The sequence below is a fragment of the Eucyclogobius newberryi genome, unplaced genomic scaffold (genome assembly GCF_026437365.1).
Source record: "Eucyclogobius newberryi isolate DKJ021-1_F unplaced genomic scaffold, fEucNew1.0.hap1 SCAF_4, whole genome shotgun sequence".
Classification (NCBI taxonomy): Eukaryota; Metazoa; Chordata; class Actinopteri; order Gobiiformes; family Gobiidae; genus Eucyclogobius; species Eucyclogobius newberryi.
In genome coordinates, this window is record NW_027316056.1 from 27,250,293 (window position 1) to 27,272,405 (window position 22,113).

The following is a 22,113-nucleotide window of genomic DNA, read 5'->3' on the forward strand; positions in this document are numbered from 1 at the left end:
GGTCTTGACATCTTCCCGTGTGCACATATGTCTTTATCATGTTATGAACGCTTTAAGTGAATGATCTCCTTAATTGTCTAAATCATAGGCATTGACTAAAGTTGAAGATGCTCAGTCAAAGGTTAAACTAACCGAACCTGTCTGCGGTTTCACGGGGCTGTTGTCGGGCCCTACTTGTGCACAAGTGTGTATTGTTACGTCTCCACTGTGCTTTTGTGAGGCTTTTGAATGTGGTCCGGTAGGAGGTCCATACACGTGTTCCGGCGTAGTCCTGCCCTGCCCACCGCTTGCCCACACAGATGTCCCGAGACCATTGTGGCCCTTCAGGACCCAGTGGGGCCATTTCACGCCTCAGAGCTGCCCAAAGAGGAAGTCAGAAGAGGCTTACCAATGTGTCATCCCAGTGAATGGAGAAGCAGCAGGCAGCGATGTAACAAATTAGCCTCAACAAGACACTTTCACCAAAAGAATGGGCAGAAGTTAATCTTGTAATAGAACAATACGATCGGGAAAATGAAATGTTAATATCACTAGTAGCAGTTGGTCACAATGGCGTCTCTTTCACAGCTTGCTTTTTGTTGTGGCGCACAACCGCAGTGAGAACAATCAGGACGTTTGTGGTTGCGGTTCCAACATGTGTTTCATGCTTGCCTGGATTTTATTATTACTCCCAGCACATTTCGAGCCATAAAACTGAGAATTCCCAAAACAAATGTCTCAAAAGCCCAGACCACACGGCTGCAATAATGAGGCCCGTTGTTTCCCACCACAGCAAAGTTTGTTGCATGTGTGTTTTATCATGTGGTCCGTTCTTTGCATCAGCGTGGAGATGAAAACCTTGGCCATTAGTGTCAAGTTACTGGATACTTTTAGTGTAATATTTAAGTACATTTTTGCAGTACGTTTTTGAGAATGGTATATAAAAAGTACTAGCAGTAGAGGTACAGCTGCAGTGCGTCATTTTCTGTTGTTGTCAGTAGTTGTTGTTGTGTGTTGGATCCATATATTTTACTACTTTTACTTTGTCCTGTGTATTGCATTTAAATAATCATACTTTTATGTCTGTACCTCTGACTTATAATATTTCCACATTGTTATTATTTTATCAGGTTTTCTCCATTAACAGCTCCACGGGGGACGCTACCCACAATCCCACATGCTCTGTATTTTATTAATGTGCAGCTAATGGATGAAATATGCACTCAAACAAAAGCAGAGATGCATGCATTTGTTTGTTTGTTGGATTTCGCTCCTCCGGCACATACTCTTGAGTCAGTAGATAAGCATGTGCATGTGTTCTCTATAAGATTACAGTGGAACGCGACCAGACACGACTTTGGGATTTGGGCCAAGGACATATTGTCTTGCTCTGCCTCTTCATCCACTTTTTTTTCTCCTCTGGAACTGCAGTCGGGTTAAAAAATACAGCTGTCAAATGGAGCTTGTCGTGTTGTCTTTTCAGAAGTTCTTTGGAATGAATATAAAAAGGCTCAGAGGTTTGAAATGGGATTGTTTTATATACATTTGTGGTCGCTGCAGTGATCCCAGACATGCCTCGACTTTAACACTTAGTTGTTAGATTTGTGTTATATTTTAAAACAATTGCAATAAAATCTATTTGTTGTATTTGTTCAAAAATAAATCTATTCATTTATCCACTGTATTCCGTCCTGCCCACGTTTACTTCTGTTCTGACTTCTACTGACCATTTGTGGCGCGGGAACTTCATTCATTTAATTTAAATTCTTGCTGCTAAAAATACTATATAAAGTAGTCTGATTTGTGTAAAAGTCAACAATGCAATCCTTAATTTAAGTAGGGATGCATCAATCCAATGCTTTCATTTTTTGACACCAATATCAATAGTTTGTCTTTAGCATCTTCTGATATTCGATATCAACCAATACCAGTGCCTATGTTGACATGCACACAAATATCTGAGTGTTATCTGATTTCTGGACCTATAATATTATTCAAATTAAATGCAAACGGCTCGCAAGATCTGAAATCAATCTGAATATTTAGCTGTTTACATAATGTTCTAATAATATTTTTAACTGTGATTTATCAGATTTTAAATGCGCATCTAACCGCAGCAACTACCATGTAACTAACTTATATATGTTTAAAGAAATTACGGAACGGAACAGCTCTATATATACATTTAAAAGGACAACTAAGCCTGTAAATACCTATGTATTATCTATTACATTAATTTAGTGACCTATGTGTGCACCTATATATCCTGGAACCAGTGTAAGAGCTTTTCACACACTTTTATCAGTAATGCTGCATCCTTAAATCCAAAGGTGATGAGTGTCGTGAGTTTGAATCCTGACAATTCACTGCATGTCCTCCCTTCTCTCTCACCCCCCATGTCACACTGTACTTTCCTCTCTAATAAAGCCTACGGGCCACAAAATCAACAACAAAATGAAAGGTACTTAGTCTCAAGGAGCACAGTCTTTAGGTTGTTTTTGTCCTGCTCCACTTTACGAGCTTTGCCCTGTCATTTGCCCTCATTGTCCGCCTGTGATGGAAGCGGCTGCTCCTCCCTTCAACTCGACACGTCGCAGTGTAAACCTCAACACTTATATATTTATGATATTTATGATTGAATTGGCGTCTTTCAGAGGCGTTCCTGTTCAGTGATTTAAAGCGCCCTTCTCCCTGCCCCGCGCACTCACTGGCGCGCTTGTTTCGAATGGCCTGGAATGTTTTGCTAAACCCAGTGACTTTACCAAGCTCGCGCTCAACTTGTTTACTTTTGGAGTCTTACAGGGCGCCCTTTTCTTCTTTAGTCTTTCCACACGTTCTCCTCCAAACACACAAACTCACTATATAGGGCTGATGCTCTATAGACGACCTTATAGCAGGAGGGGTTATTCATAAGCTGGATCTGACAGTCGGGGCATCGAGGGAAACAGATCTCGGCTTGCAGTTTAATTACGATGATTTGAAACCCTTTATTTATTAGTTATGCTTTGTGATTCATGTTTTAAAAGGCGTTTACGAGTGGCTTTGCTCCAGGTTTTGAGGGGCAGAACTAGCACCTGTATCATTTACTACATTTTCATTATTTTTATAGGATTTGATGATGATGATAAGACTTTTAATTGAAAAATCATATTCAAAGTTTGTCACCTCAAATAAACTAATGCATGTATTATTCAAATGATAGTTTCCCTTTCTTTTTGACAAATTACTTCTAACTATATAGGCCTGCAAACGACCTCTAATGTCGCACTACCACACCGTCATCAGAATTATACCAATATATTAACAGTTTTACTCTCATTTTCATTCACATTTCCAATATAAAGCGTTATTAGTAAAGCATAACATCTTACCATGTATTTTACAGACATTCTCCAGTTTGGGATGAATGCCAGAAGAGTTTTTAGAAGTATTTGGTATCAGGAGCTTTAGTAGAAGTGGTACCACGCCTGAACCACCCTCTTGACTTTTCCAGTGCCGTGGCAGAGTTTGATTCAGCACATAACTTGAAACAAACACTCATCACAAAGTCAAAAGTGCAGATACTGAGCTGGAACCACGCAGTCTGCTATTTCAAGTGCCCATTGACATCACTCAAAGATGGGTTTTGTGTGTGTGTGTGTGTGTGTGTGTGTGGTTTTTGTTTTGTTTTTACAAAGTCAACACTTTTCTCAGCACTGATTTGGCACAACCTGGGATTCCCAAAATGGAGCGGACAAATATTTGCACGCATTGTGGAATTTTCTCCTGCCTGGGCGCTGAGGAATGTGTTTTAACGCTGCAGAATCTGAGGCTGCGGAGCGCTCCTACACCAAGAGAAAAGAGACAAAAAATAATGTCTCTGGTTTGAATCAATACTCCCGATCGATTCAAGTCGCTGAACTGTGGCGAATGAGGCTGCGAATGGCGACAAAGACGGGTTACGACAAGGCTATAATTGACTTGGATGCGATCCACAGCACCAGGGGAAATCGCACGAGGAAAAGAGACATGTCAGCCATTACAACAGATTAAAACATTTTACTTATTCAATACAGCACAACCTTATTATTTCTCACTAAAATGACATTTCAAGCATCACGTTCATTCAAACCGCAGCTTAAAAGGACAGTTTTGACTCCCCATTTCACTAAAATGTAGTGAACGTGATTATGATGTTACTAAAAAGTTTGCCTATTCGTCCACAGTTTGACAGCTTTGTTTTTTATCAATATTCATAGTTATTAATTGTGACGCCCCTAGCCATTCCAGTCCCTATGGCCCCTCCCCTCTCTCGCTCCACCAGACCAGACCTGGTGAGTGGTGCTCTTGTATGTTCTGCAGGTTGGGGGTTGTGACCTAATTATAAATATATCAAGCATATTCCCATAAACAACGTACTTCTACTGCCATATAATTGACTGTAGACCTCTTTGAAATAAACATATCATTGACCATTTGATTGGAATTCCATTGATTGTACAGCTCCATTACTCATTATTACTTTAGCCCAGGAAATGTGACTAATTTTATCGCATTTATTAGAAAGAAAAGCTCTATCAAGTCTTAAAAAATAGATATGAATTTGGAGATTGGTGATTTTGCTCTTGAATCTGCTGCTTTCCGGCCTCGAGCGGTCGGAATGCAAGGCCTCCGCTCTTAAAAAGTGGCAATGGTGACGTCTTGTCGCTGGTCGCTGCACGACGCCTCATTCCTGCCGAATCCCTTCCAGATGGACACTGCGAGCGTGTTGTATTGCTCCATTAAAGCGCTGTTTCTCATCACTTCTTTGCCTGATATCGTGGTATGTTTGTTTACTCCCAGTGGGCCTTCATTTCCTGTGTGGGCCGCTCTTCACCACCCCAAAGGATATTACTTTAATTAACTTAGTCTAATGCAAATACTAATGTCTGTCGTTGCCATGTGGTTTTTCACTCAGAGATGCGCTGTTTGTCGTGGACATTAAAACGAAGACGACTCGCTCGACACTACAGAGAGGAGCTTTGAGGAGCCACATTTAGGATGGGACGCGCATACTCAGATGTTTTCCTCAGGCTAATCCAACAGACCAGCTGATTTCAAACGTTTACAAGAAAGTGCATCTTCCAAACAAACACTTATGTCTTTATGAGAAAATCACAAGCTCAAAGTGTGACCACATTGGCTCATACGAGATTAGATTGATTATCAAATGAACAATTAGTGAACTATTCCATTCTGTTTGTGTTTTCCATCACAAAACTGGTGATGACGATTAGTGAGACATGTCTCCTTTAATCATGATCAGGATCAGAAAAGGTTTATTGCCATTGCTAATGAGCAGAATTCACAAACACAGGAACTTGCTTTGGTAGATCAAATAAGATAAAATCAATAAATATGGTAGTTCCAAAAATAGATCTTCTTACTGTAATAATTCACAATAAAATCTGCTGTCTTATTTGATCACTTCAATCCTTGAACTTTGGTCGATGCTAAGAATAGCGGATAAATAATAGATGGAAACTTTGCCTGGCTCCTGCTTATGTTTGTATCCATGGGAAAGGTGACAGCTGCACCATGTCCCGAGGCACAAACATTTTCCTTCTCTCTTCCCCCTTTCCGCTGTACATTTGTCACAGTTTGCGGCGGACGCACGTTGTGTGACAGAAGCCTGTGAAAAAAAACTGCAAATTGACCCTCTTAGCCCGCACTGTCACTGTCCATCTTAAACTGTCCCACATTTAGAGAAATTCTTTAGAATGATTGATGGCCACGTGCATTGGGAGCTGTAAGACATTTCAAGAAACTGATGGAAATAAGAGCTATGCAGTTGTTTAGTTGAAAATACAGTAGTGTTTTCCTCTGAATATGTTCTTGTGGCGCAAAAGTTCAGGCGGCTACTCTTTGCAGTAATATGCTCAACAAAGACATTCATCCGGTTAATCTTAATCGAGTTTAACCAAATCCTTATCTCCCCTTTTTCTAATGGAGATACATTGGTCATGACCTGCGACCTCGGGGATCGTAACCCCGCCGCAGACGTGAATGGCTCAAGACAAGGCCACTCGTTGGGTGCTGTCGCCCTGTGTGTCCTAACCTCTCTTTTAACAGCCGCTAATAATTCAAGCGGCGGAGCGATTAGCGTTAGCGCGCTGAACGGTGGACACCTTGACAGCTCAATGCTCATTGTGAGCGCAGGTGGTTCAATTCAGGGTCAGTGGGCCTTTTTTTAAAGATGACTAACAGTTCCTAAAACCAGTAATGTTGTCGATTGTGCCCATGTAAGGTTGGACTGCCCACTTTTCTTTACGACATTTACGTACGCGACAATCCCATTCTCAGATGGCGTTTAACGTAACCTAATGAATGGTAAACATGTAGGGTCTTTGTCCTCGTTGCCTGTCTTTGTGCAGGGTCAGTATGGCTGTCATGTGAGCCACTTAAGTGCTTCTTACTGATATGCACGCACTGAAACGTGAGATAGAAAAGCAGTCAGGTACGACGCAATAAAAACCTCAAACAAAAGCGTTTAGAGGCGTCAATGGCCTGAAACTTTTACTTTCAAACGATCATTTTCAGTGTGCATAACGTGTCATAGAGAGGCTGTTGTCTGCATGCGTACAGAAGAGGACCATTGTTCAGAAATATAAATGCTGTTGTTTGTGGCTGGCTTCAGAAGCATGTGCCACAGCTTTTTGAAGTTATAAAAGAGATTATGATTTATGTGATAGGGTCAATGAAACACACTCTAATATCATGATTTTTAAATGTAAGATGATTTGTCGTTAGTCGATCAATCTGTCAATGGTTGACCAAATTTTGTGTTGGTTGATTTATTATTTAAGGATTTATATGGGACCACAGCAGAAAGAGGAAAACATTGAGTGAAGATTTTGGAGTGACTCATGAGTTTTTACAATACACAGTTTTGTTTCTGTATAAATTGCTGTTTTTGCATGAGCTCCTGTGCGGATGTGGTCAGATACATGCTCAGATCATAGAACAACTGAAAGGTTCTGAGAGCTATTGCTAGTTTCATGCCACTTTTTGTCGACTAATTGGTCGGCAGAGCATGACTTAAGTCAACCAAGAAATGAAAACATTTATACTGGCATTGGCTTAAGACGTAACAAGGCTTTGTTGAAGATACATAGGGTTTAGTCAAGTAAAAATAATCAAACTTGGGTCACACTAAATTTGTATTACGTTTATCAAAAATGATCTTGCCAATGAGAAAACATAACAAGTGTAATCTGCGGCTAAATAAACTGCAAATGGGATAAAGTACTAAATAGGCCAAACTATGCTGGGTGGAGCATTCATTATTCCTCTCTAAATGATTCTAAGTCTAAATGCAACTTGTGCTTGTATTTCACTTTGACGTCTTTTTGTCTTCATCTGCACAGTTTGTCCTTCATTGACAGAGCTAGCTGAGCCATAGACATAGACACAGACAGGCGACCCTTTCTCCTTGGCATATGGAGACTGCCAAAACTCCAGCTGGACAGTATTAGGCCTCCCTTACGCTCCGGGCCGCGCTATCGTCCCCCTCAGGAGTAATAAAGGGTTTGGATATAGCTGGGGAGTAGCGCAGGAGTCACACGTCTCACACTGCTCCTGTTCATCACCTAAATATCAGTCCACTAACGCAAACAAATCAATGCGCACAGGGAAAGGATTGTAAAATATTCAAGGTTTTTATCAGCGCACTCACTTAACTTGGACTTCTGGCTTTTTGCGGTTAGATTGCTCGGATGCCTGCGCGCGCTCGATTTGGGTCAGCTATGCCTAACGTTAAACATTTAGATATCTCACGTGCTTTACGACCGTATCCAACCTCTTCTTTGTGGGCTGCTTACAGAAGGGTGTCGTAAAGTATGTCTGGTATCCATCATCTGTGCAGTGAAGAAAATACTGCAAGAAAAATACTGCCGGCCGTATCGGCGTAAATCAGGCGCACGTGTGGGGCATGTGTCTCATGACTTGCATTTCTATTTGTGCGTTACTAGGTCAAGTCAAATTGCCTCACTAGACCATGTCAGTCATCACAAAATGCACTGAGCTTGTGAGAAATAACAGTTATCACAGGCTTTGAATTAAAATTTTGCTTGATTTTTATTATAGTTTTTTTTGTGTTGTTTTTTTCTCTTTCTGTTGTTGTTGTTGTGTTGTTGCTTTGTTTTTGTTGATCTATGTGCCAGTGGCGTGCGGTGACTTTTATGGAGGGGCACGCGGATCTGGGGTGTTCATCAATATTTAGTGGATGATAAAGAAATACTATGCGAGGATGGGTCTCCCTCATGAAGGGCAAACATCTATCATACAGAGCTAAACTCACATGATTTGCAAGAATGGATAAATAACCTGACTACACAAATTAGCGTTCAATGTTGTTAAATGACTGTATTTCAAAATAACATTTAATCATGAAAGGTGAACAGGGCCTTAGCTACAAACAAAGACTTGTCTCTAAAAGATAGTTTTTAAGTCGGTTTGTTGAAACTTGCTTGATGAAGCTGCTGCTGCTTCACTTCTCCTCTGCACATGCTCAGTTACACAGGTTTATTCAGCGTGGTTTAAGCATAGATCTGAGTTTGATGAGTTTGAGGCTGTTTTGTCCTCAGAGCGCATCCGCAGTCCGCCAAAAGAAGCTGCTTTCTGCTCTGGTTCTAAAAGCTCATGTTAGAGAGCGGAGCATGAACACGGCCACAGACTGAGCCACTGAAGTAAAAGCAGAATCATGCTTCCAGTGCAGTACTGCCTAGCGGCCTGTAGCAGCCACTAAAAGACACGTGACTTCAGCCACGCTTCAGCAGCAGAAGTGAGGGGAAAACGAGCTTATTCATATATTTTAGAACAATTTATATATAGTTGTGACACACAACATATTTAAATTTCATTGGCCAATCAATTGATTGCCTTGACCACACGTCACTGCTATGTGCTAATAAAAAAAATTGAAAAATAAATCATGATAATTAATACAAACCCAATATAAAAGCCCTAATTTCATCCCTCATACAGCATGTTTTCCATAACTTATCTGAAAGGGATTCCCATATGCCTCACTGTATTCATGGTGATAGTATGACAAACAGACTCAATGTCAGATCAGGATTTTATTTGAACACTTCATATCACTCTTACTTACTTATTATATTATTAAGAGGTAAATAAAGTCATCTGTTTCTCCTGAGAGTCCACACTTCCCTGTGAGTGGTTGAATCCACCTGTCACTCATTCAGAACCTGACCAATGGGAGGAGTGGCTGCAGTAATGTGTGTTTGAACATAGCGCTGCATTCAAATAATCATCGCCGAACTTTGTTACAGTGATCACTATGTCATGTTTATCTCTTTTTCTACTTTACTGCTCTAAGATTGACTTCTTTTTTTTATTGTATTCTTTTTATTCGTGTTTGTAAAATCGCCTCAGTGAACTAAAGCATATGAACAGCTGTTTAGTCCCTTGTTTTGATGTGTTGACGACCTGTGACTCAGCGGCTCAATGGGTTTATTCATTCACGTCATGAAATCTGATGAGCTGTGGTTTCCATGCACACGCCGACCATGAATATGCAGTAACACTCCTCAATACTGAATGGTAACGACGCCCGACTAATTACTGTATTTTCACTCTACAATAGAAGTGACTAAACAGCAAAACAAGCATGATTTAGTATCTCTTTCTTGCTTTGATCACTCAGTAGCGTTCGTCTTGACTTTTCGGCAGCTGAAAAATGACACTGGTGAAATCCAAACCACGTCGGTGTATGTTTCTATGAGAGTTGCTGGGGATCGCTGATAATCTCAGCTCAACCTGGCTTGTGTTTGTCATGACAGCCTGGATGTCTGCACGCCGCGTCACGTGGCCACGGCCAGGGGTCAGGATTCAAAGAGGGTTACGGGTCAGGGCATCCACTTCCTGCGTTACTCATTGGCTGATTCTGCACGGGCACAAAATAGACATATGCGCCTCTGGAATCTTCAGCCCACCAGCGTAACCTCAGTGACGGGAGACGACGACAGGAAGGGAAACTTTGGACTCTCCTCTGTCAGTTTAGAGGAGGTTTCGCAGTGTGGTTATACGGCGGAAGGTCCTGGGGGTGGACCGACTGTCACCACATCAATAGGACATTAGGACATTATTCCCAGATGTATATATACTATAGTTAAAGCAGGAGAAGGGCAGAACTTGACCACTAGCTAGTTCCGTTTTTTAATAAATGTGTCAGTCACTTGTAGCTATTGAATTCGTTAGTACCTTGGTACACAAGAAGAACAGTCAGGGCTCTATCTAGTTTCTATACTGCTCAACGGAACATATGTGTGTTGGAAGCTGGGGCAGCGGCTCAGTGGTTAGAGTGTCCAACAACCCAAAGGATGACGTTTCCATCACATGGGGCAATTGGTGGGTGACGTGTCTGTAGGCGCAGATTGGCAGCCGTGTGTCCTCAAGGCGTCTGTGGCGGCAGATACAATTGTCAGGCGTTATTATCAGTTACCAGCTCATAATATTGTAAGTACTAATATTTTTACAGGCCGTGTTAACTTTTACGCTAAAGGTTTTGAAAAGCATGTAAAACTCGACATGCTGACAGACTCTTGAATAGAAAATATGTTTTGAACCTTGTAAAACCCGAGCTGTAAATCAGGAATGTGACGGCCCGATTTCTTACCAAGAGCATGTTTTTTCTGCCCTTAAATCTGTCATCTGTTGTATATTAACAAGATAATCAGATGTACCTATTTCACTCCAGAAAAAACGTGTGCCCACAAACTCACAAGCGGCAACAGATACTTTGAGACTTGTATATGAACGCTCTTCTCCATTCGGCTGCTAACTGCGCTCCCGACTCGCTCCTCGTGAAGTCAGGCCTTTACGACGCGTCCGCGGGGCTAGTCGTGAAGCTAAACCTTGCACCCGAGCACCCGTGATTCACTGTTGCTCAAAGGTACTTGGCAAATATTTGTCTACAGTGTAATCTTAGCGCCCATAAACTCATCCCTAGCGTCTGCCTTTCTGATTAGCAAATTAGAGAGCTATGCAGTGGCGTACACCTGTGCCCAGCGCCAGACTCAGGGTTATTCCAGTCTCTGAACGCCACTGCATCCACCTGCACACACAGGCAGAGCTTTTATCATTGTAGACTGTATATGAGTCAGTTTGCTCTGAGCTTACAGAAAGGATGACGGCTTAGACTCACATAATTGACTAGGATGATATCTTTAACACTCAATTTCTACATGTTTCAAGCTGACGTTCAGGCTCTATTATTGTTTTGTGACGTTTAAAAGTCTTAAGATGGCTCTCTTATCCGTTTCCCTTCACTTTTCCTTAAAAATGTTGTGGTTTAGAAGTAGTAGTAGTTGTACAAAATCTTGAATGGTGTACAATGCTTTTTCACATGGCTATAACTAGTTTAAATGTAAATTGTTATACTTAAAATAGACTCAGTATGCCTACACATGCAACGTTAAAACAAAAGATCTTTATCCTTGGACTACACTTTTCCATATAGAGCTAAAATGAACGCATATTCTAAGGCTGGACTTGGTTTCAAAGAGCTGTAGAAATTTCCAGGCACAAGGCGCTGCTTCGTTATTATAAGTCTGTGTGTTCTTTTCGCTGCCTTATGGTGGGCATCATTAACTGCTCCCCAAGTACCCGCTGGTTGGTTTTCCCAGGCAGAACATCTTGTGATTCTTAGAAAATGTGGCCCGACACACACGGTAAGTCTTCACGTGTTGAAATGCTAGTCCCCTGGTTTTAGATGCCGCACATAATAAATCAAAGCTAGTCGTTTTGTTAGCGGAGAAGCTGCAGCACTGCGTCACGTTTTTAGTTGAGGCAAAACAAGGGGTGTTCATGCTGACAATTGACACTCGCATTATGACACGATTCGTTTACGGTTTTGTGAAGGTTTTACATCCACCGTAGTGTAACTCAACCGTTTCATAATATTAACAAATCCCCTGTTAAGCCCCTTAGCTATTTTACCGACAGAACCATCACTAAGCAAGATTTAAATATGAAAAAACATGCAGTTCTTTAGCTGAAGCCTTTGTGCAAATCAAGAACACATTTGAATGAGGAAAAGTTTGTACATATTATGTAAAATGTACTTTTATTGTTTTTAAACTGTCACTGTTGTCACGGTGTTCCCTCGCCATCATATCATTAAGAGTTATATTTAGATTCAGTCGATACATATCTGTAAGTATTGTTCATTATTTGAGGCTTGAGTGCTCAGGAAATAAATCTTTGTTTTCACCTACCCCCTATCCCCGCCTATTATTAGACTCCAGGTCTTACATGAAGAGTTTAAAAATGTCACTAAAAAAGAACATGTAAACGTAACTAAACACTGATTGTTATGGTGAAATGTTCCTTTTCAGTTCTGCAGTTTTGAACAGGAAGACAACCGCCCTGTTTCTAGATCCATATTGTAAAATGATAATCCATGTATGTTATAGTTTAATGCCAAATACCTGAATAAGTATAATATGTGTCGTTTAACAGACCTTGGGCATACATCTCGACTTTGTTCTTTTCTTGTGTAACATCCTGTTCCCGTGCAGATGCTGTGAAGCTCTCTCCTCACTAAGTGTCGAAAACGAAGACATGTGTGCTCCTGACTAAGCGAGTGTGTACGTTCACTTATGCACTGTTTGCTTTAGCGTTCAGACATTAGCTCCGGACAGTAATTCTTTCTTTGGCTATTGTCTCGAGCGCCAAGGTTGAGCAGGAGCCGCATGTGGTAGCACTTTGCCAAGCAACGGTGTTTTAAGATGTCAGCGCAAGCACGATTTACCGTCAGTCAGGGATCAAAATTAACCTTTTCAGCAGGGAATGGGGAACTAATCAGAATCTAGAAGGAAGACGAGTCCAGCGTTTTTTAATTATTTTATGGACGATCGCCTGGCCTGGATGAACCTGCACAGACATTGATAACTTTTTTGTGGTTGTATAGATTTTTTGTGCTTTGGAAAATCACACGGTAAACATCAGCAAGAAATGCTTTTACAATATAGCTTATTGTCACAGCTAACTGTAAAGGATTTCTGAATAAATAAGTCAAATCTGTTAGCATTTAGCGCTTAACAAACTGTATTTTGCTACATTCTCAGACTAGTTCAATGTCTCAAGAGAGAGGTTTGTTCCCTGTCAAGCATTTAGAGCCTAATTGAGCTGTGAGCACAATAAACCCTGCATGAAAGCAAACAGCTTCAAAACTTAACACTGATCATAAGGTAGTTTCACAGAGCAGTGCGTCCATATTCCAACACGTGCATGAAAAACACAGGTTAGCGCTGGGCCATTGTTCTGCTAAGTGTCCGCCTGTCTCCATTGTGATCATGGGTCAGTCCATCAAAGTGCGGCGAGGCGTTTGCTGCACACTTCCTCTGTTTGTGAGCGTGCAGGTCCAAGCCACTGTCTCCTCACACTTCCTCCCCCCTATTGTCCATGAAGAAGCACATGCGAGGCCTCCATACCTTTAAGTCTTTGTCTGCCCCAGTCTAATCACTGTCTTATTGGGCTGATCCGCAGCCAAGCTATTTGTGGTCATTCCTGTTATGAAAAGATTAGTCCCTTTCTGCTTTTCTTTCTCTCTGTCTATATATAACAATGCGTGCTGAGCAGTTAACCTCATTATGAACATGTGTTAAAGTGAGGGCTGGAATTGGCAGTTGACATAAGGTAGCTGGTGGTGGGACGGAGACTCACTGACCAAAATAATTGATTAGACACGACTAAAGCCACGTTTCGACCGGTTTACTATGGAGTATATTAGAACGGTTCTGTTAACGGCGGTCTGCTTTTCCATTCAGAGGTCCCGGCTTACATTATTTTTCATTTATATCTGCTTTTTGTTTTCTGTTTTGTCTTCACCCGAGTCTGCGTTCTCTCTTGTCCAATCATCTCGTGCTAAAGCGTTCCAGGAGCCCAAAGTGAGTCGGCACGGTCTGGGTGCTGGTGCTTTCACGACCCCCTTCAGACCCCTTAAACAGGCCCGTGCAGTTCATTTATGACAGTGGAGACACTTTCGGACCGACCTTTTCTGCTCCAAAGGGAGCCAATGGAAACATGGCTTGGGGCCATTTTGTAACAACAGGCTCATTGGGAAATCAAAACTACACTTTACTACACCTGTCTCGCAGATAATTTATGTAAGAGATTAGATCAATATTGTGTTGATTCAGCAAAAAATCTGAAAACTGGCATGAAAAATGCAATACGATAAAAATATAAGGCAGATTTTATTGTTAGACGTGATAAAATAGAGCTACTATATCAAGCCTTTTCTGTTTATTTGTTTTTATGCCATTTTCACTGCCCTAGTTTGATTATAGACTGTAACAGCAGATTAGAACTCTTTATATGAAATCTTCCTTTACTGTATTTTATGCTGGTATGTGATTACAAACCAAGGATTTTTGATAGAACTTATCATATAGGATTTGTTAGGGCCCATTATTTCTTTTACATTAGAAATACATACATCATGGATCCATTGTAAACAGATTTTTTTCCATACAATAAAACATATTTTGAAAGAATAATCCCTGACATAATGCCATTTTGGGGTTTTAGGCTTTTCCTTGTTATCTTCTTTGTGTTTGTTGACACAGCCTTGGGTGTTTGTGGTGGTGGACTTACACGTCATCCCCTGACCCTCACCTGGCCCCTGTTTGGGGATGGAGACAGTAAAGGGGAGCTTTCGGCCCAAGGCGGCCCTCACAGCTGTCTGCGAGGAAGGGAATCTTTCAACCCCTGTACCACAGCCCATTTTTACACTTTTACTACTGTTGCTAATCTATTATTTAAGCCTCATATTGCGTAAAGTCAGCGAAAAGCATGAATATTTTACATGTGGTTTAAACTAGAAAGGATTTGAAAGCTTTCATTATAAGAGAAATATAGTGTGAAAGATTTTGTTCTAAAATTGTAAGATCTCGAAGTAAATGTTATTTTCTTTCTTTTGACTAAACCCTGGCCTAGGACTTATTATGTCAAAAATATGAACTGCATTGTCTACATCAGAGTCCCAATGATTATATCTCCTTTTAAAACTACTTAGAAACGCTTATGATTAAAGCCTGCTCTTCAAAATTAACCACAAGATCCCTAAATTGCTAAACTGTTTGTCAAATGTGCGCTTTATATATCCTTCTGACGACTCTCTTGTTTCCCCTTTTTTCTGTCTAAAGCTCTCGTTAGCCCAACGCATTTGATGTGCGTCTGAATCATGAGCCAAACTCGGGCGCACTTTGATGAATGAAGACCTTAGACAGTACGAGCAGGCACACTCATTTGCCCCGAAGCGACTGGCAGCAGCGCCGGTCTGGTGTCGGATCTCCCGTCACTTTGCCGCACACACTCGGCAACAATCGCCCGGCCTAGTTGTTGTTGTTTGTCTGTTTACCTGCGCCAAACAGTGAGAAGGAGGATCCACCAGGCGGTGAGTCAGTCGGGTCAGTTGGGTGCCTGGGTGGTCGGAGCTTATGGCGCAGGGATTTGGTCTTGTTTGGTAATCTTACTTCATCTTTCCGCCCGCACTTTATGTTCTCTTGTCTCTTTCTATCCCTCTGTCTTATGTGTGTTTTGGCTTCGCACACATCAGACCCTAATTACACCACTTTTTATCGAGTGAGGTATACAAATTTAGAACAAACCTCAAAAGTAGAAGTAATTGCCAGTTACTTGTATTCCAATGTACATTTGTTTTATAATTTTACATAATTGAATTGCAGATATTAAAACACAAACAAAAGTGAGTGTATAGTAGTTGGTTACATTTAATTTATTTTACAATACTTGAGCAGCTTCTTCTCTGAGTTGTTTTCAGACTACATACTTTTACTTCTTCAGTATTATATTTTACACAGGAACATTAGCTACTCTTATGTGAGTAAAGTTTCCCTCTGTGAGTAAGTCCAAAAGTGACAAAGACTTACAGGTACTCATTATTTGTTCATATTTTGAACATTTCCTTCCTCAGACTTAGAATCTCATAGTATAGTTGCATATTCCGCAAATACTTTTTTACTTTAACTTGAGTAATTTCTTGGAGGACTACTTTGCACTTCTACCTGAGTAATATTAGTTTGATGTACACAATGCTTACTTTAGTTCACTTTTTGCTGCTCTGTCGACCTCTAGTTAATGTAAACATCAGTACATTTCATGCATTAATTCAAGTCAAGCCATAATAGTTATCTTAAAACAGAAATCGCAGTGGATAAAAACATATATCTATACCTCTAACATTATCAAGCAAGGTCATATTAACAAATGAACTAATACCAAGCTAATTTATTTAAGAACCTAGTTTTATCAGACAGTGCAAACAACCCCCCACTTTTAAGTTCCTCTGTGGGAGGTAATTCCTTATCTTTAGGATAAAGCCTATTTTACATGTTCAGTCTTGATAAAATACCAAGAATATTATCTTAACTAAACTGATTATACCATTGATTGTTTTTGGCTGGCTATATTCTGTCTTCTCCAATAAACCCAAAGGATTTCCCCCCTTGTTGTTGTAAGAAATGTAAAATAGCATCATTTATTTAGACATCCTTGAAGAGAAACTGTTGCTCTCTTTAGGACCAGCTGTGCATTAGTGCTGGTGTCACTGGTCCTAAAACTGTAGCTGCCAGCTGTAGCCTCACTCTGTGATATAAGCCAGGATTTTCTGCATCATCCTTTCCCCTGGAGCAGCCAAAGCGTAGGATTACATGTGTTTCCCTGCCACACAGTCACAGCTCTGGCCTTCTTTCAGGGCCCAAAGTGTTACCATGGAAACAACACAAAGATGGCTAATGTCAATGGGTAAATGGGCGCTATGGAAAGGATGAACATTTCCCCAATAAGCGGGAAATCTGGAAAAGCGTTTAAAAATAGACCAATTACAAATGAGTAAGGCTCTCCCACCCAATGCATACATATACACAAAGACTGTGTCATGTGTGGCCTATCATCAAGGCGCCAACACTTTCCCTGTCCAAATAATCCAACAGTTATAAATTATAGCCGTCCCAGAGAACTTCCTACATACTTTGGGGATATTAAGTGATCCAGCAATTGCTTTAATTACACAGACTTCCCTTCAAAGTGTGATCAAAGCGTGGTTCCACTAGAATGTTTACTTCCTATAATCAGTCATGCGTTGAGGATGGCAATTTGTTGTTGCAGGGACCGTGTATGAGTGCTGTGGCCATGCTTATTGAACTTACGAGCCAGACTCAGGGCCTATAGGTGCATTATCACACCCGCAAGAAGTCCCCCTTTTTCTGTTTCTTTTTTGTTTTATTTCCACGCCGCCACTTGCGCTTTCCAGACTAATCTCCCGTCACAATGGAGCGCGCCTCTACTGTCTCCACCGGGCTGCGTCTAATGATATGCAGTACCCAGATACTGTCTATGGGTGCCTATTAGGCCAGACTGTCGGCGGGGGGTCCGAAGAACAGAGAGACATCCCGGGGAGAACCAACGGGGGCACACTGTCATTTTCACAGACGCACATTTGCGCACGAATCGCCGGGACATTGGCGTTTGCGTTGCCAAGTGCGCACCAAGAAAAGAAAGGAAAAAAGGAAAGAAAATAGATGCTGGACGTGCAGTATATTCTCTGATAGTGCAGGATAACATAATATGACTTGTGTGTGTGGATTGAGAGTGATCGGGACGCGTCTGTGCGGCGTCTTATCAGCGGTGGCGCGCGGGGCGGAGTCGCGGCGCAGTTGTCCATTCCTAAAGCTTGAATCACGCAACTCCTCATTCACATTCCTGACGCGGAGCGCTTCATTCAGTCCCGCAGCGGCGCTCCAGAGAACTTGGGGGGGGAAACCGGGCTTTTCCCCTGCTTTTCTTTTCGTTTTTGGATGTGTGCGCGTCCTCTCCTGTGTGTTGAAACGTGACACGAGATATGGATGTAGTATTTTGGTTGGCGACTAATGGACATTCGCAAAGGTGTGTGTCTGTTTGAGTGGATTTATCATGCGCTAACGGTGGATAAAGGTGACTGGACTGGAGTTAAGTTTTGAGCAGAGCAAGCTGGCAATGATATTAACACGTAAGTCCTGTATATGGTAAATAAATGATTCTAGACTACTTTGAAAATAGCTTTAGGATAGGCCTGTTTCTTTGTGGAAGCCTAATAGTTTGCGTAAATGTAGGATACAGCGGCGCGTGGAAGCGGGTTTGACGACACAATCTTGTATATTACATTTACAAAAATTGTATTATGACATGTGATACAAGAGTGTAAAACGTCTATTGTGTTATTGTATGTGAATAGCGGTTTTTTGTTTTGTTGAGTAAATATCAGTTTGCCTTGGATACAGCACCATGTTTCTTCCATGTTAAGTTTCATTTCATTGTTTGTTAAATTTGCTCTTGGTGTGTGTTGTTAAAACGCTACAGCTCTGGATGAAATGTATTATTTAAGAATATTTGGCATTTGTGAGACGTCTCTTGGCTCTCGTAGTCGGCGCTGGCGGCGGTTTGATTTGGATTAAACCCCGGTGGGATCCTTGTGTGGAAATAGGGCCGTGAACTGGAATGTTCAGCCTAAATCGTATTTAGTGTCTTTGGGATTATCACTGTACCAGTCTGCGCCACCAGCCCCATCAGCGCCAGCTCCAGTTTGTTCAAGTGCCCTCAGCCTTTTGCCAAACCCCCGGACACCTTTTGCTGAGCGACATGTGTTGCAACTGTATAAAACCCGTTTCTTTACATTATATAAGCGTGTTTTCAACCTCTAGATTTACATTGTATTAAATTATAGCTAATAGTTTTACAGATTCCAACGTATCTGCCATTTGAGTAGATTTAGGGGCCAAGTAAGCTTGAAGTGGGCTTCAACCATTAGGGACGTGACATGGGCTACGTTCTGCGCACCGGGGACAGAAGACTTTCAACCTGTCTGGACACACTTGGCCTATGGCTTCACTGTGTTTCCATTGCTGCCTTATTTTTGGGAATGAATAGATTCCTCTGACTGAAGAAAACGCAGCAAACATCTGCCCTGAACGCCTGTAATTATTCAGGCAGTGCGCGCTCCAGTACATGTTGTTTATGGGAGTTGGCACAGAGCAGGGAGAAGAACAGATAAGGAAACCGCGCTTCATTGGCAATCTTTGTCCGGCAGGAAGTGTGCAAGGCCAAATCTGAAGGTTTGACTTTTGTGTGTAAATTAGGTTTAGAGCATCAGTTTGTCCAGTTGGTTGTCCGTGGAAGCCTATATGATTTACATGGACACGTGATCCTGTGTCCCCCGTCTGAGCATAAATCTATCATCTTTGAGGCCTCCAGGGGGCACTTCTTCTTGGTCCATCCATCTGGACCAGCTGTGTGTGAGCTGGTCTGAGAGAACTTTTGGAATGGGCCGTGGCAACAGTAGTAACCTCATTATTCTTTGGCTTGTATGTCAACGGGGTACCGCCTGAGGCCCGCCAGATGGTGATGGTATCCCTGGCACCGACTCATTCCTCTAACAAGCAGAACTTCTCTCATGGCAGCTGTGCTGGCCATGCAAGTGTAAAACGTGATACCCATCTGGAGGAAAATCTGATATTACTTATCTAAGCATTCCAATGGAAGGACACATAGAAGCTCTTTTACGTCAGCACTTGGCGGTCTCATTCTATGTTTGTTAGTTATACGGTGATTAAGCATAAGATTGTCCAATTTGATTTTTTGAAGTTCACATGTGCAGCGTTGAGTTGATGTGCAGTTGGCAGACAGAGCCACGATGTCTGGGTTTCCTTATCAACTCACCTGTTTAGATTCACTTCACAGCACTTCAGGCTGACCTGCAAGAATGATTTGATAAAAAGCCCTTTTAGCTGCTTCATAGGCCGATCTTCAAGACCTGGCAATGATAACGTATTTACAGATAAGCCAATTCCAGATGTCAGTGAAGAAATCACTGTGCAACATCTTCCAAGGTGTCACTTAAGTGATGTCTGTATTGAGTCGGTTAACTTTGTGTGCCATGTACCAGTATGTAGCACGTTGCCTTTTGAGGTTTGCAGTAATGTCCTTTGTTTGCTAGTCACTGACAAACTCAATGCATTCAGGTTTAGCCAAGCCAGACTTGGCTGCCTCCCGCAATGAGGGGAAGTTCTGGCCAGCAATTGTGAGAATTTCCTGCCACAGAAAAAGAGAGAGCAGAAAGGGGAGAGCCAGGTTGAAGTAAGCAAAAAGAGGACAGTGGAGATGAAGGTTACAGCAGGAAGAAGAAAGGAGTAAGAAAAGCATGGATAATTATAGTAGTCAGTGCTCTTGGCCTGGGAGGAGAAGCTTAACTCGAGCTGGCCACTCACCACCGCTGCTCTGGCTAAAATCCAAGACAAAGCTGCTTGTGATCCATATGAAATCTCTATTAGCACCGCTTGGGGTCTTATTAGAAAGGTTATCTGCTGATAATCGTCCCCACATCTTGCATAGTTTTATTTTATTGTTATTTTTGGCCGTTCATATGAGCCAGAACTAATGCTACATTACACAGTCCAGATGAAGGAACATTTCTGCTCTCTCTATATTTGGCCACATAGAATAACACCGTCTTCCATAATTATGGGAAAGTCAAACTTTTTTGGTCTTGTAACTGTTAAAATCCTGGGTATTAGATTTAGCAACTGCTTGTTAGCTGGGCATGTCAGGCATCTTGTTTTGTTTCTAAATATTTTATGTTATATTGCTTTACAAACCAGTAAAAGAAAGACATGAAAAGATCTATATTTGTAAATGAATTAACTTCTAATCAAACACTGGTTCCATGTCAGTCGTACACTATCCAAAACTACACCTGGTGACTTCTTATCAATGGTACAGCAAACAAATTGTGTTTTATTTCTGTAAATCCATCCCCTTCTCCCTTTGATCTCTTCGCTGACACATGTTTCGTGTCTCACTCCATAGACAAGAACATTGGGGAATTGTTCACTATCAACCTCATCCATTGTTTGCCTTAGCATTCTGTCCGCAAACAAACGAAGGCGGGCCCTCTGAGCCCGGTGGCCTGCCTTCACCACAGCGCCATTTTGCTGGTTTCCTGTGAGGGAAGCAGGATGAGGAAGTGAGCTAGTTCCCCGGCCAGGCCCAAGGAGCTGAGGTGAACAGTGCAGAAGCCAACGATAAGATGCATTTATACACCACTTTGTTTTAGAATGAGAGCTTTATGCCCAGAGTCCCTTCAACTATCTCTTTTTTTCTTTTCTCGAGTTATTTGCTATTGTAAGTACATATGCTGTTCTATTGTCAGCTTGTTTGTGCCAGATACCCCATTCCCCAGTTCACTTCCTGTATCCAAACAAAAGACAGCAAAATATTCTCAGTTTGAATGAAAAGCAAGACAAAAAGCAGTGACAACAAATATGATTTAGTTGAAGCCGTCTGTGTGCCTTGAATGCTGTGGTCTTTCAGCTTCCTCTGCACATCAGGCCCACATTATGCCACTGTGAAGTAGATTTGACACACATTCATGTCGAATGGGGTGTGTCATAGGATAGCAGCCTTCTCTGGTCACCTATTGGAGCTGGCGTTTTCTGCGGGGGCTCGGGGAGTGGAAAGCCAACCATGTGTTTGAATCTTTGATTTACATTTGAATGGCTTTACTGTCTTTTGAGTGGTTTGTCTTTAAACATGAGGTTGGCCTTTGCGCACACACACACTCCTTTGCACACTTACCCATGTGAGTGCAAACATACAAAGCAAATTCAGTTGGCTCATTGTTGGCTACTTTTCTTCCACATCTAAGGAATATGTTCCAATGGGTTTGTGTTTTTTGGGTATATATTGCCAAATCTCGTGATGGACAAAGTTAATAATGCGTTATTTGATGAAGCTGCTGACACTGACTGTTTGATGGCTTGTCCCTGCAGTGAGAGAGGGCAGCCCGGTCTTGGTCATGTCACACCTTGTTGTTAGTGGGTTGTGTCTGCCGTCTAGGCTTGTTGTTGGTATGTAAATGCTTGCATGTAGACACAGCCGTTGTCGTTTTTCTGACCTTTCTCGCCGCTCCAACAGTAATTATCGCCTTCTCTTTGTCCAGTTCAAGTTAAATCAAAAGTATATTTTTCTCCTACTTACTTTGAAAATGTTAATTATTTAGTTTTCCTTTTGGGTCTTAAAGTATATTATTTGGAT

General features: G+C 41.6%; 1 protein-coding gene across 4 annotated transcripts in view; it reads left to right on the forward strand.

The window, feature by feature from the left end:
- dlc1 (DLC1 Rho GTPase activating protein) overlaps positions 1-22,113 on the forward strand; it is a 73,250-nt gene that overhangs the window by 35,056 nt on the left and 16,081 nt on the right. Inside the window, exon 1 of one of the 4 annotated variants that reach the window (XM_072463429.1) lies at positions 17,853-18,034. The exons of 2 other annotated variants lie outside the window; for them this stretch is intronic. In XM_072463429.1, coding sequence (XP_072319530.1) covers positions 18,022-18,034 — 13 coding nt within the window. In that variant the 5' untranslated portion in view covers positions 17,853-18,021. Of the gene's footprint in view, positions 1-17,852; positions 18,035-22,113 lie in introns of those variants that run through there. One more of the 4 variants, XM_072463428.1, reaches the window with a different exon arrangement.